This window comes from Aedes albopictus, chromosome 2 (genome assembly GCF_035046485.1).
Source record: "Aedes albopictus strain Foshan chromosome 2, AalbF5, whole genome shotgun sequence".
NCBI classification, from domain to species: Eukaryota; Metazoa; Arthropoda; class Insecta; order Diptera; family Culicidae; genus Aedes; species Aedes albopictus.
This window is the reverse complement of record NC_085137.1, coordinates 456,249,560-456,262,684: the sequence shown is the minus strand read 5'-3', so window position 1 is coordinate 456,262,684 and position 13,125 is coordinate 456,249,560. Positions and strand designations below refer to the sequence as shown.

At 38.3% G+C, this 13,125-nt stretch overlaps 1 protein-coding gene across 4 annotated transcripts in view; it reads right to left on the bottom strand.

Moving 5' to 3' along the window:
* The window catches only part of LOC109398009 (serine/arginine repetitive matrix protein 2), a 147,114-nt gene that overhangs the window by 62,561 nt on the left and 71,428 nt on the right, over positions 1–13,125 (bottom strand). For 2 of the 4 annotated variants that reach the window (XM_029877684.2, XM_029877683.2), the window contains exon 1: positions 5,283–6,875. The exons of the other annotated variants lie outside the window; for them this stretch is intronic. In XM_029877684.2, coding sequence (XP_029733544.1) covers positions 5,283–6,259 — 977 coding nt within the window. In that variant the 5' untranslated portion in view covers positions 6,260–6,875. Of the gene's footprint in view, positions 1–5,282; positions 6,876–13,125 lie in introns of those variants that run through there. 4 annotated transcript variants of the gene reach the window in all.

The window sequence follows — 13,125 nt, the reverse complement described above, 5'->3', positions numbered from 1 at the left end:
TAAGTTGATCAACTATTTGTGTATCAGTGGACAAAATTTAGAAAAGATCGAACTATTCTGCACGAAGTTATAAAGATTCTAAAAAAAAGGTATAATTATCTGATAGCCAACTTTGAGCTGTTATATCTCCGGGTTCAATGAACCGAATGTAATGAAATTTTGACTATTTATGACTTATACAATGAGCATCGAAAAACATTTGTAACAACTATAAATTCTTAACACGGAAGAAAATTATAACGATTAGATTATTTTTGTAATAAAACACTAAATTTTCTTAAATTTCAACATCGTTTCAAAATTCAAGATGCTAATTTTAGTTCATTTTAATTCCCTCTGATCCTCTTGAATACAGATATGTTTTGAAAGAACGTAACAACAGAGGCGGAAATTCATTAAAAAAGTAATGGGATGCATATTAAAAATAGACCAATTTACTAAAAAATCATAAAATGAATGCAATCGCCATAACTTTTTCTCTTGTTAATAATTTCAAGTTGTGTCAAATGTTTTTCAGAGCTAATTATATAAGTCATAAATGGACAAAATTTCATTGCATTCGGTTCATTGAATCCGTAGATATAACAGCTCAAAGTTGGCTATCGAATAATTCTACCTTTTCCTAAAATGCTTATTACTTCGTGCAGAATAGCCCGATCTTGTCCAAATTTTGTCCACTAATACACAACTAGTTGATCAACTTACAGTGAAAATTTGAGAATATTTGATGCACTTCTCGAAAAGTTACAGCAAATTGGAAATTTTTTGAAAAGTGAAAATTTTGCCTGTCCCGATCATTTTGTCTATCCCCTGTATGTATCTTCCAGCATAACTCTGGTCAAGCAATTTCAACTAAATTTGGCTAATACATTCCTTATCGGGGTTGTTTATGGGGGTATTGGAATTCAAGATGTCGTTCTGAGTTCCAAGATAGCGGCCAACACTCAAGAATGGACTCAAAATTTGTCCATCTTAAACAGACCCCCCTCCCCACACGTAGACTTTCGACAATACAAAAATTATAAAAATTTGTGTGGAGCGTAGACTCTGGCCAGACCGAACACCCCCCTCGCGAAATTTTACGTGGTTTATGAACGACCCCAATGCGAGTTTGAATACTATGCAATATGGGTATCTATCGATAGGGTATGATGAGTAGAAACTAAGAAACTAATGAAAACTAAGATGGCGGCCGATAATCCAAGATGGCGGCCACGGAATGGTAATGAGCTATGCAATATCTATCGATCGGGCTCGATCAGCAAAAGGAAGAAGGCTGGTAGATGGTAGGGCAGAAGTTTAGGGTAGATGGTAGGATGGAGGATAGTGTAGAGCGTATGGTGAAGGATTAGGGTAGAGGGTAGGGTAGAAGGCAGAGTGGAGGATAGGGATTAAGGTAGAGGGTAGAGGATTGAAGGTTGGGATATAGCGTAGCGTAGAGGTTTGGGATAGACGGCAGAGAAGACGGTTAGGTGGACAGTAAGACGGAAAGAATTGGGCAAGATGAGATTTTGTCGAGATACCTTCAGGAATTCTTTCCGGGATTTCTTCAGGCATTTCTCTAGAGAATCTTCCCAGGACTCCTCCCGGGTTTCTTTCAGATGTTCCTTCCGGAATTGCTGCGGGGATTGCTCCTGAGATCTCATCAGGGAGTTCTGCAGGGATTGCTTTAGAAAATCCTGTAAGGATTATTTTAGATTTAGTTATTCTATTCGGCATTTCTTCAGCGATTGAACTCCTTCAAAGATTATTTCCGGAATTCCTGCTGTTACTCTATTACGGATCCCTCCCAAAAAAGAAAATTAAAGAATATAGATTTCTGCCGAAATTTCTTCAGCTTGAAAGTGGCTCTTCCAGCCTTGACAAAATTTAAATACAGCTATTTAATATTAAGGACAAGATTAAATAGCTGTATTTAAATTTTGTCAAGACTGGAAGAGCCACTTTCAAGCTAAAATCTATCACAGTCGAATCCAAAAAGTGAAATTTCTTCAGGCAACCTTAAATTATTTAGGTATTCGTACCGGAAATTTTGATGGGATTCCTTCAAAAATTCTACCCGAGTTTTTTTTAAGTGATTTCTTCAATAATTCTTTCCGATATTTCTTCTAGGGAGTGTGTGGTGGGATTTCGTGCGGATGCTGGTGTCGCGCGCGTTTGCTTCGGTGGTTCGTTACACATACAAGCAGCGATGGAGACACATAAATGGGTGAGCTCGTTTCATGCTATTATTTTATTGTGAATGTTCGTTGTAAAATAACATGACTTAGACAGTCGTAGACTTTTTTGTATTCTCTAAAGCATACTTTGTATAGTCCGTCACTTCAAGTAACGACGCTGACATTTTTTTTTTTTTGCAGACTAGATTCAGTTTTGCGAAGAAACATTGATCCATCATCTGACGTGAATGATTCATTGTTTGCTTTCCGCGTAAAGCGAACAATAGCGCGAAAGTCTTCACGGCATGATTCAAAATCAAAAAGTTATATGGCCAAAGTAAATCATGATCCTACGGTACATGCTTTAGTAAATATAACTCAAGCGTCGCGTTCAGTTCATTCCTGTGTGGATTGAACTAAAGACTTCTACTTCTTATTGTGGTGGAGACGCGTGATAAGTTTTTATTTTTGGATTGTTTTAAGTAAGGAAAAATGGTCGAGAGTATCGTGTTGTTCTTTGCTGTGTATGCATCGCTCCTGTATGGAGTGAGTATCGCAGCATAATCGTCCGCGTTCGCAATTATCTCGCGCGAAAACGAAAACACTAGATAGGCGGGTGTTTAGTATTATGTTGTAACATGTTGTGAATGTATATGGTTTTGTTTATTGATGTGTCTTAAAGTTTCTACTCCCTGATGGGGTGGAGACGCGCGACAAGATTCTTTTATTAGATATGTTTTCGTATAGAAAAGTGGACGATTGGGCGCGAAAGCTAGTGTTTATCAATCCATTGTCAAATTACATCACCAACCATAGGTGACTCCAAGATTGAGAATGTGCCCTACCCTACTAACAAAAATTCCTTCCTGAGACAAACGTGGAAATGCAGCGATTCGCGGTCTTTATAACAACGTTTGTCTCACTAACATTCCCTCCCATCCTCGATGACCGCAAGGACGTGGCCGGCGCCGTTGTTGACGTTACTATAATTGAGAGCTCTCGAACTGTGCACATCTTCTATCTTCTATCTTCTATCTTCTATCTTCTATATATATAAAAATGAGTTTGAAGTCCCTTTGAGGCAACAAAACTCACGAACGGCTGAACCGATCAGGATGACTCTTGCATGGTTAGATTCGTATTCATGGTAGTAGTGTTTATATGTAAAAAAAGTTACAGAAATGAACTGAAAAAGTAAGAAAATTGACAAAATGCTGATTTTATTGACCAGGGAAGAAAATCAACACGATCGAAATAAAACCAATCTAGAGTGCGGTGATGTTATGAGCTAAACAGTTGTCAAACCTCCAGAGCTTGGCAAGACAAAGTTTGTCGGGACAGCTAGTTGAGAATAGTATTTAAGCTAGTCCCAAGCCCTATTCATTGGTTCCTTGTGCAATTTCGATTGCTTTGGTCAATCACGGAGTAGCAACTACGAATTGTGTGGTCATCTATGCTCATGCTCATGCCAATTCTTTCCGATATTTCTTCTAGGGCTCTTTCAGGGATTCTTGCTGAGTTTCCATCCGAGATTTCTGCCATGATTCCTCTAATGATTCTATCAGCTTTAGGAATAAAGTAATCACTGATTAAGAAAATCTGGAAAGGATTCTTTCAGAAACTCTAGCCGGCATTCCTTCAGGGATTCCTGCTGGAATTACTTCACAGATTCCTCCTGGTATTCTTTCAAAGATGATTATATTCAGAGAATCCTAGTGTAATTCTTTCTGCTATACGTGCCAGGATTCTTGCTTGAAAGATTCTTCTCGTTTTTTTTTCCAAGGATTTCTCTCGGGATTTCTCCAGTAATTCCTCCCGGCATTTCTTCTGTGATTCTTTCAGTTGAGCTTCCAGCTGAGATTTCTCTCAGGATTCTACCAAATATGACGCTCGGAATTCCTTTAGGAAATCCTCCCGGAACTGCTTTAGAAAAACTTGAACTGACAAATGTTCTAGTCGGCATCCCTTCAGGGATTACTGCTGGCGTTAACGGGTTAATTGTTCATTCGAAAAAAAAAAAATACAATCACACCGTTTCAGGAGCGCTCCAGGGATGTTCCAGGGAGTTTCATATGTTTTTAGGAGCGTTCCATGGCTTTTTGATGTATACTATGGGCGTTTCAGGAGGTTTTTGGCCTTGAATTTCAGGGGCTTCTGAGTTGTTCTAGGAGTATTCTAAAGCGTTTCATGGGCGTTCCGTGGAGTTTCAGGGGGTTCCTGGGGCAAGCCAGGGGTGTTCCATGGGATCCCATAGGGTTTCAGGGGCGTTCCAGAGGTGTATGGGGTTTCAGAGGCGTTCCTTGAAACGCCTTAAAACTTCCTTGAAAGCTTCCTAAATCCTCCTGAATACTCCGGAAATGCCTTCGGAATCCTCTTGATACGCTTTGAAACTGAATCGCATTGAAATTGAATCGTCCCTGAAACCCCCATAGCAACTCTAAGGAACTCCCGGGAACCCCGGAAAACCCCTCCGAAACCCTTCTGAAACTCTCATAAAACTTGGCTATGAAAATCTGACGAAACACGAAACAAATAATTTAAAATTTCGACAACCGGAGTGAACCGTTCAACATGCTAGCTAGCTTAAGAGGGCATTCAACATTTGGGTTCCAGACTTCGGATACTCCCGAGATGAACTAGCCTAGGGCTAAAAATCTCATTAATACAGATAAATTTAAAAAAATAACTTCTGATGCAAATGTTCAATTTTCTTTTGGAATATGGAATTTTAGGGAATTCACATGCAACATGAAGTATTAGAAATGACTAGACGTTCGCTGGGTATTTTTCTACTACTATGGAATTAAGCACTGAAAAACAAATGAAAACACTCTCTATCACTGTACATCACTGTACCAGCGTTCATAGAATCATTAGATCTAAGTCAAGTTTCATTATCAGTACATCGCACTATATATGTATAACTCTTGTCTAACCTTGCACAGTACAGCACATCGCTCGTTTAACCCACCCCGTTCATTATTGTTATCACACTTTTTGCTACTTCAACACGATTTTGCGGTTTTGCAACTCCCTCTATCCGCCATATAAGAAAGAGTACAAGTGCACCGAGATTGCCTACCTTGTAGGCGATTTGCGTGTCATAATTAGAATGATACGTACCTCACGACACTGTGCATCTCTTTCGTACAGTAGGGCACCGGAGGAAGATGAGGAGCAGCATCCACTTGTTCAGGTGCCGTAAATGGAGGCCGCCTCTGAAGGTGATACTGAGAATGCGGCTGCTGCTGTTGATGATAATGGTGATGATGCCCTTGAGGATATTGCGGCGGTGGTAGACGAGGACGATGACGGTAGTATTGATTGTGATGCGGGTGGTGGTGGCTGGGGTGGGGCTGCTGATATTGTTTGTATCCAATGAGCTGCGGTGGAATCGACAGATCGCTCCCCGGTATCGGTGGAAGTGTCAAACCAGGGGGAGTCGCTTCCGAAGACGATTCCGAATAAGGTTCTCTCTTGTCCGACGGCTGGCACTGTTGTTGCTGTGGAAGACTTTGCTGCTGCCGTTGAAGGTGGTGATGGAAGTTGATGTTTGTGGGGCATGCGCACTGACAGCAGCACTGCTTCCCGATTGGACCATGATGAAGCGCTGCCGACAAATGTTGGAATCGACCAGCACCACCGCCACCCGTTGTGGACGACGGAGGCAGATACAAGGCGGGATGATGCGCCTGCAGTTGCTGCAATTGGCGTAGCTTTTTCAGGAACTTCTTTCTATTGCTGTTTATCATGGCTTTGCGTTTCCTGAAGTTGTTGTTATTCCGTGGATGTCTCGGGTTAATGCAGACCGTCGATTTCATCTTCGGTTCCGAGGAAGATTCGGAAGGCGTTGGACTAGACGCCGCTTCCGTCGTTGGCGGCTGTTGTAATTCCTCCGGATTTGTGGAAGAATCCGGAATGGCTCCGGGAAGCTCTTCGCCTTTCTCGGCATCCGCCGGAGTTGGTTCTTCGACTGTTTCACCTTCGTTGAGGCGAACATCGTGCTCAAAGAACTTGGTGTCCTTTTTGTTTTTGTTGGTGGCCTTCTTCATGGCCGCCAGTCTACGGCGGAATTTGTCCGCCGGTGTAAGCTTCTTCATTCTAAAACCTTAATACTATATCTAGGCAATATGGAAGACTGCTTTTCCTTAAAACTAGAGGGAAGACGTTGGATTCTCCAAACATCACATTTTTCTACTACATTGCGCTATCACTTAACTTTCACTACACTATTGGCTGCTTATTGTAAAGCAGCTGGAAGACGTCGGATTTCATCCTTTCCGGAGTGTACTGTTCACATGTTCGCTAGTTTATCTTCCGGACACCCCAAATACGCTCCAGGGGGTCGCACAGCATGTGATTCAAATCTGTTTTTTAATTAAAGAACTGCACTTTATCCTGTTTCTTATTCGACACACAGCCAAAGATGCTGCGACAAACGTGAAAACAATGGTTATCGATCGCCTGAATGTAGGCTTCTGTGCAAAACCAGAATCATTTTGACTCAAACAGAACTGTACATATCTCTCGAACTATCTTCACCTCTCACATAGTTAAAATCAATTAAATGCGAATCGAACAAATGAAAAAGAAACTTTTTTCGTCTCTGGAGCGAAATAAAAACGAGTGTGAAGCCATTTCTGAACTGAGTTGGAAATGGGATACAGTCGAACTCAGCAGCGATAGGGAAAACTGGTTCAGGCGCAGCAATCGAGCAGGGAGCAATAACATACCCCACCCACCCACAATTCCACGCTACGCAAAATACAACAAGGGGAACGTAAAGGACGTTTTTGATTTGACGTTTGAGAGCCTCCCCGATGGGAGGAAGTGCTGTGCAACGTCTTGTGGGTTTATTTACTAGTCCTCTGATGGGGGTGGATGTTGTGCAACGCTTAAAATGTGTTGCGCATCATAAAACATGTGCTACCACACAGGGTGCATTACAAAAATACTCAAATAAGTAAAAGCTTGTATGTGCAGTACACAGTACACACCTGCACCATAACACTGTTTGTATTGGCATATTTTTTCCAGAATATTTTCTGGAAAATTTGCAGATCTCATTGGGAGATTTGAAGAAGTTTCCTTCCACAATCATAACCAAATTTTGGATAAGATTCTCGTTGAATATTCGATTATTAGATCCATTCTAGGTCCTAAATTCGCAGAAATACTGGATAGATTGCTTATGCGATTTTGGCGAATTCCTTGTGTAGATTCTTTGTATGATGGTTAGTATTGGAGATATCCTCGACGAATTCCCGAGAAAATCGGTTTATGATTACTGATGAGATTTTTGATAGGTTTCTTTTATCACTCTTCGTTTTTACTTGCTGGAATTCCTATTCAAACCAAGGTGGAATATAATTATGGTAGATTTTTTTTTGCAACCCTTTAGGTCACTTTCTGTGGATGCTACTGTGGGTGCTATTGTGTGGATGCTGCTATTGTCTATTTATTGGTAATAATTTTCGGATCGCAAAATTGCATTTCTGATCTAATTTTCGTTCTCTTGGCCTCAAACGAAAGATATGGGCTGTAGAATGCAATGCCGGATCCAGTTCCGGTAGTAACCGAGAAGATCTTTCTAGAACACCATATGCTGCTGGCATCGTGCTAAGAGGGGATTTCTTTAAGTTTTCCTCAAGGGACACCTTTACAAATTCCTCCAGGTTCTCCCTTCAGTTTTTCAGGGATTGCTTCAGGAACTTCTCAAAAGACTTATTCAGGAATTTCTTCTCCGTGAATTCCTCCACTGGTGTCTGATGGGGTTTCGATTGAGATTGTTCCATAGCTTGTTCCGAGAAATGCTTCAGGAATTCTTTCCTTGATTGGTCCAGAAATTCTAATAGACTTCTGCAAGGATGCATCGAAGAATTTATTTATGAATTATTCCAGGGCTTGCGTCGGAGTTTTCTGCAAGAATTCATCCAGGAATTGCTCCAGAAATTCATTCAGAGATTCGTCAAGGAGTTCATCCAGGGATTCCTCCAGGAGTTACTCAAAAGATTCATTTAGAGATTCTTCCAGGAATTAATCCAGGGATACCTCCACGAATTCCTCCAGGAATTACTACGGGGATTCCTCAAGAATTACTGCAGGAATTCTTCCAGGATTTGACTCGGAATTTCTCCACGAATTACTCCAGGAATTCTTCCAGACCTTCCTCCAGGGATTCCACCAGGAATGCCTCCAAGGATATCTCCAGGAATTCTGTGAGAATTCTTCTAGAAATTTCTCCAGAGTTTCAACCAGGAATTCCTCCAGGGGAATTCTTCCAGGAATTTCTACAAGATTTCCACTAAGAATTCTTCCAGGAAATCATTCAGAATTGCTCAAGCAGTTTATCCAGGAATTCCTACAGGAATTCATTTATCTATTTATTTATCTCCAGGAGTTACTCAAAGGATTCATTCAGAGATTCCTCCAGCAATTCATCCAGGGATACCTCCACGAAATCCTCCAGGCATTACTACGTGGATTCTTCAAGAATTACTACGAGGATTCCTCCAGGATTTGACTTGTAGACTTGTAGAATTACTCCAGAAATTCATCCACGGATCCCTCCAGATATTTCTCCAAGGATTTTTTAAGGAATTCCTCCAAAACTTCCTACAGGAATTTTTCCAGGCATTCCTCCAGAATTCCACCAGGAACTCCTTCCGGGATTCCTTCAGGAGAATTCTTCCAGGAATTTCTACTAGGTTTCCACCAGGAATTCTTCTAGGAACTGCTGCAAGGCATCTTCCAGGAATTCATTCAGAGATTCCTTCAGGAATTACTCCAGGGGTTTTCTTCAGGAATTCTTCCTGGGTTTCCATCAGGGATTCCTCCCGAATTCTCTTCAAGGATTCATTCAGGAATCACTCCAGGGATTCCTCCAGGAAACCCTCCAGCGATTCCTTTAAAAAGTCCATCAGGGATTCCTCCGAAAATATCTCAAGGGATTCCTTCGCAAAGTCTCCCGAGAATGCGTCGAGGATTTAGCGATTGTTTTAGGGCTAATATGAAAATTCCTTCAGAAATTCCTTTAGGGATTATCTTTCGGAATTTCTATAGCGATTTCTTCAATTTTCCAGGCATTTCTCAAGCAGTTTCTTCAGGAATTCACCCAACTCTTACGTGTAACCGTTCGGTTCCCAGTTTACGCTTGCTGGCTCCACCGCAAGTTCTTTTTCCCTTCCCCTCCCGACTACAACCCCGAAAGTAAACATTCAAACACAAAAACAGATGACACTCACTTGTTGATGACGGACAAGTGAGTGAGCCTGTTTCATTTTCCCCTTTGTTTCGGACATGTACCTCAGACGAGAGTCGAACAGTTTGAGCGTGGGTAAATTATACTCACTGATATCAAGGAAAATCTGACTCATTCATTACACGCTAGATGAAAATGGAGATTAGGGTGTGGAAACACTAACAAATATTACCGATATGTCAAAAAATAGTAAAAATAATAAAAAGACTGGTAAAAGAGGAATTCTCTATAAAATTCCTCCATGTTGGCGGAGCAAATTATCTTGTAAAGCTGACTCTCGAAAAGAATAGAAGTGCGCGCGTAAATCAAGTGTGAATCGAGATGTGAAAATTTAACCTCTAGTGGTGAGTTTTTCTAATTCTAGATTGTTTTTCTTTAAATTAGAATTTATAACATATACCAGTTAGTAAATTGTTAAAATCAAGTGTTTGTTAGTACATACAAAAAAAAACGTTATTTGAGGTTAGTTGTGTAAAAATGTTGTTATTTAGTGTGTTTTTAAAGCTAAAATGTATTAAAATTATCACAGAAAAAGTTATAAGCAAGTTACATGCCATAAACCACAAGTAAAACTACAGATTGAACGTTGATAAAACAAGCGCCGCACGGGCCGTTCAAAGTGAAATTCACTAGAGTGTTTTCACCCGGGTGCAAATCTCTTTACGCGCTCCGTGTGGCGGTGCGGTTTTTTGACAGTTCGAAATGACATTTACAATATTTCAACATCCTTCTATCTGATAATATGAAAAGATTTAGAATTTATGATGTGCTTGATGGTGTAAATCCGAAGAGCAGAATTTTCATGCGCTCAGTGCGGACAAGCCTTTCTGCCGGAAAGTAGGGGGTTGGTGTCAGGCCCTACGAGCTAGCCGTCACATTCCGCCGCAAAACCATTTCGCGGAATTCCTTTTCGCGGTGTAACATTCCACGGAATGACATTTGGCGAAATGTACCATATCGCGGAATGCATCGTTACGCCGAAAACCATTTGGCGGAAAGTACCGTTTCGCGGAAAAATGTTCATGACAGAGACAAATTTAATTGATCGAGAGACAACATCATGATGAGATCCAAAATTAATCAACAAGTGGAAAATTAAATGTTTCATATAAATATTTCATTTTTTGTAATAGTAATCTTTGAAAGAACAGCCTATGTATGAAAGAAGGGAAATTCTCTGATAATATAAATTTAACAGTTCTTATACCTAAAAAGTATAATGCATACTTAACAATTATGAAAGAGCAGCCTTTGATCAGACGACGAACAAGTTTCCTATTAATAATAACGATAATAACAGCATATGTTTGAAAGACGGAAAAACCTGTTACACAAAAATGAGAATCATTCTTATATCTATTATACAAGTATAAGCTAGCTATATTTATCAAAACAGAGAAAGCTGGTCAATAAGGAGTGTTACTTGGCTGAATTACATTTGCATCCGGTTTAAAAATGGAAACATTTTGACTTATGATGCTTTCAATCAATAAGAGTGAAAGTGTGAAGGCTGAGAAGCAGGTTCAGATTAAGAATTATGATACTGGGTCATTAGGCTGAAGGTCATTAGGCTGAATGGACATTAGGTCGAATAATCATTGGGCTGAAAAAATGTTAAACCAATTGGATAACAGGCCTTGAAAGATCTGTCTATTATTAGAGGCAGGAAGAATTAGTTACTTGCTGGATCACCAAACAGCTCTCTAGCACTGCAACTTTTAAATAAACAACCTTTTCTTAAAATAAGAAAAACTCTTGATGTAGATATCAGTTTGTTCACCAGCAAGTGTTATTTGAAAGAACAGCCTATTTAAATAAGGAGAACAAATCTCCTACGGAGTGGGCAGGGGGACCGCCAATAAATAACATAACAGTGCAACTCGAAAGAACAGCTCTTGATTTAAAGAAGGAGAAGGACAGTAGGATCAGCAGCCTAACTACCAAAGAACTCATTCAGATGAAGTTACCAGTTTGATTGTCAGCCAAAACTTTCAACAGTGTAAATTGGCTTGTTAGTCTTTCGGCCTTATGCCCTTTGGCCTGACGTTCAGAATTCTTAAAAACAGCCTGTATCGATTGTATAACATTTCGCCGAAAACCATTTCGCGGAATTCCTTTTCGCGGTGTAACATTTCGCGGAATAACATTTGGCGGAATGAACCATTTCGTGGAATGCACCGTTTCGCCAAAAACCATTTGGCGGAATGTACCGTTTCGCGGAAAATCGTTAATAAGAGCAAACAATTTAATTTATCGAGAGAAAACATCATGATAAGATTCAAAATTCAAATCAAAAATGAAATACTTCATATCAAAAATTCGTTTTTGTAGCAATATACTTGATTGATTGATTGATTGATTTATCTTTATTATGGAGACTTTCAGACCTTGGCTGGTTCGTCTCTCAGTATACTGTGATGAAAGAAAGGAAATTCTCTGATAATATTAATTTAGCAGGTATGGCAAAATAAATATAATGCATACAATTTATGAAAGAAAGAACAGTTTTGACCAGAAGAAGGAAAAGTTTCGTATTGAACATCACAGCATATCTGTTTGTTTGAAAGATCGAAAAACCTGTGATACAAAAATAATTTTTTTTCTAATATCTATTACAACAGTTTGAGTTAGTTAGAACATACAAACAATAAACAATAAACAATAAACAATATACAATAAACAATAAACAATAAACAATAAACAATAAACAATAAACAATAAACAATATACAATAAACAATAAACAATAAACAATAAACAATAAACAATAAACAATAAACAATAAACAATAAACAATAAACAATAAACAATAAACAATAAACAATAAACAATAAACAATAAACAATAAACAATAAACAATAAACAATAAACAATAAACAATAAACAATAAACAATAAACAATAAACAATAAACAATAAACAATAAACAATAAACAATAAACAATAAACAATAAACAATAAACAATAAACAATAAACAATAAACAATAAACAATAAACAATAAACAATAAACAATAAACAATAAACAATAAACAATAAACAATAAACAATAAACAATAAACAATAAACAATAAACAATAAACAATAAACAATAAACAATAAACAATAAACAATAAACAATAAACAATAAACAATAAACAATAAACAATAAACAATAAACAATAAACAATAAACAATAAACAATAAACAATAAACAATAAACAATAAACAACAAACAATAAACAATAAACAATAAACAATAAACAATAAACAATAAATAATAAACAATAAACAATAAACAATAAACAATAAACAATAAACAATAAACAATAAACAATAAACAATAAACAATAAACAATAAACAATAAACAATAAACAATAAACAATAAACAATAAACAATAAACAATAAACAATAAACAATAAACAATAAACAATAAACAATAAACAATAAACAATAAACAATAAACAATAAAGAGAAATCTGGTAAAGTTATCACTAAGGAGTGTTACTTGGATTAAGGGTTACGCGGTCACACTGTTTACAAATAGCATCATTTTGGCATAATTACAATAATGCGTTCAATCGATAAAGGTGAAAATGTGAAAAGCAGATTCAGTTCCTGAATGATTATTCTAGGTCATTAGACCGAAAGAGATTACACTGAATGGACGTTTGGCCGAACAATCATTGGGCTGAATAGATGTTAGATCAATAAGAAAGGGTCTCGA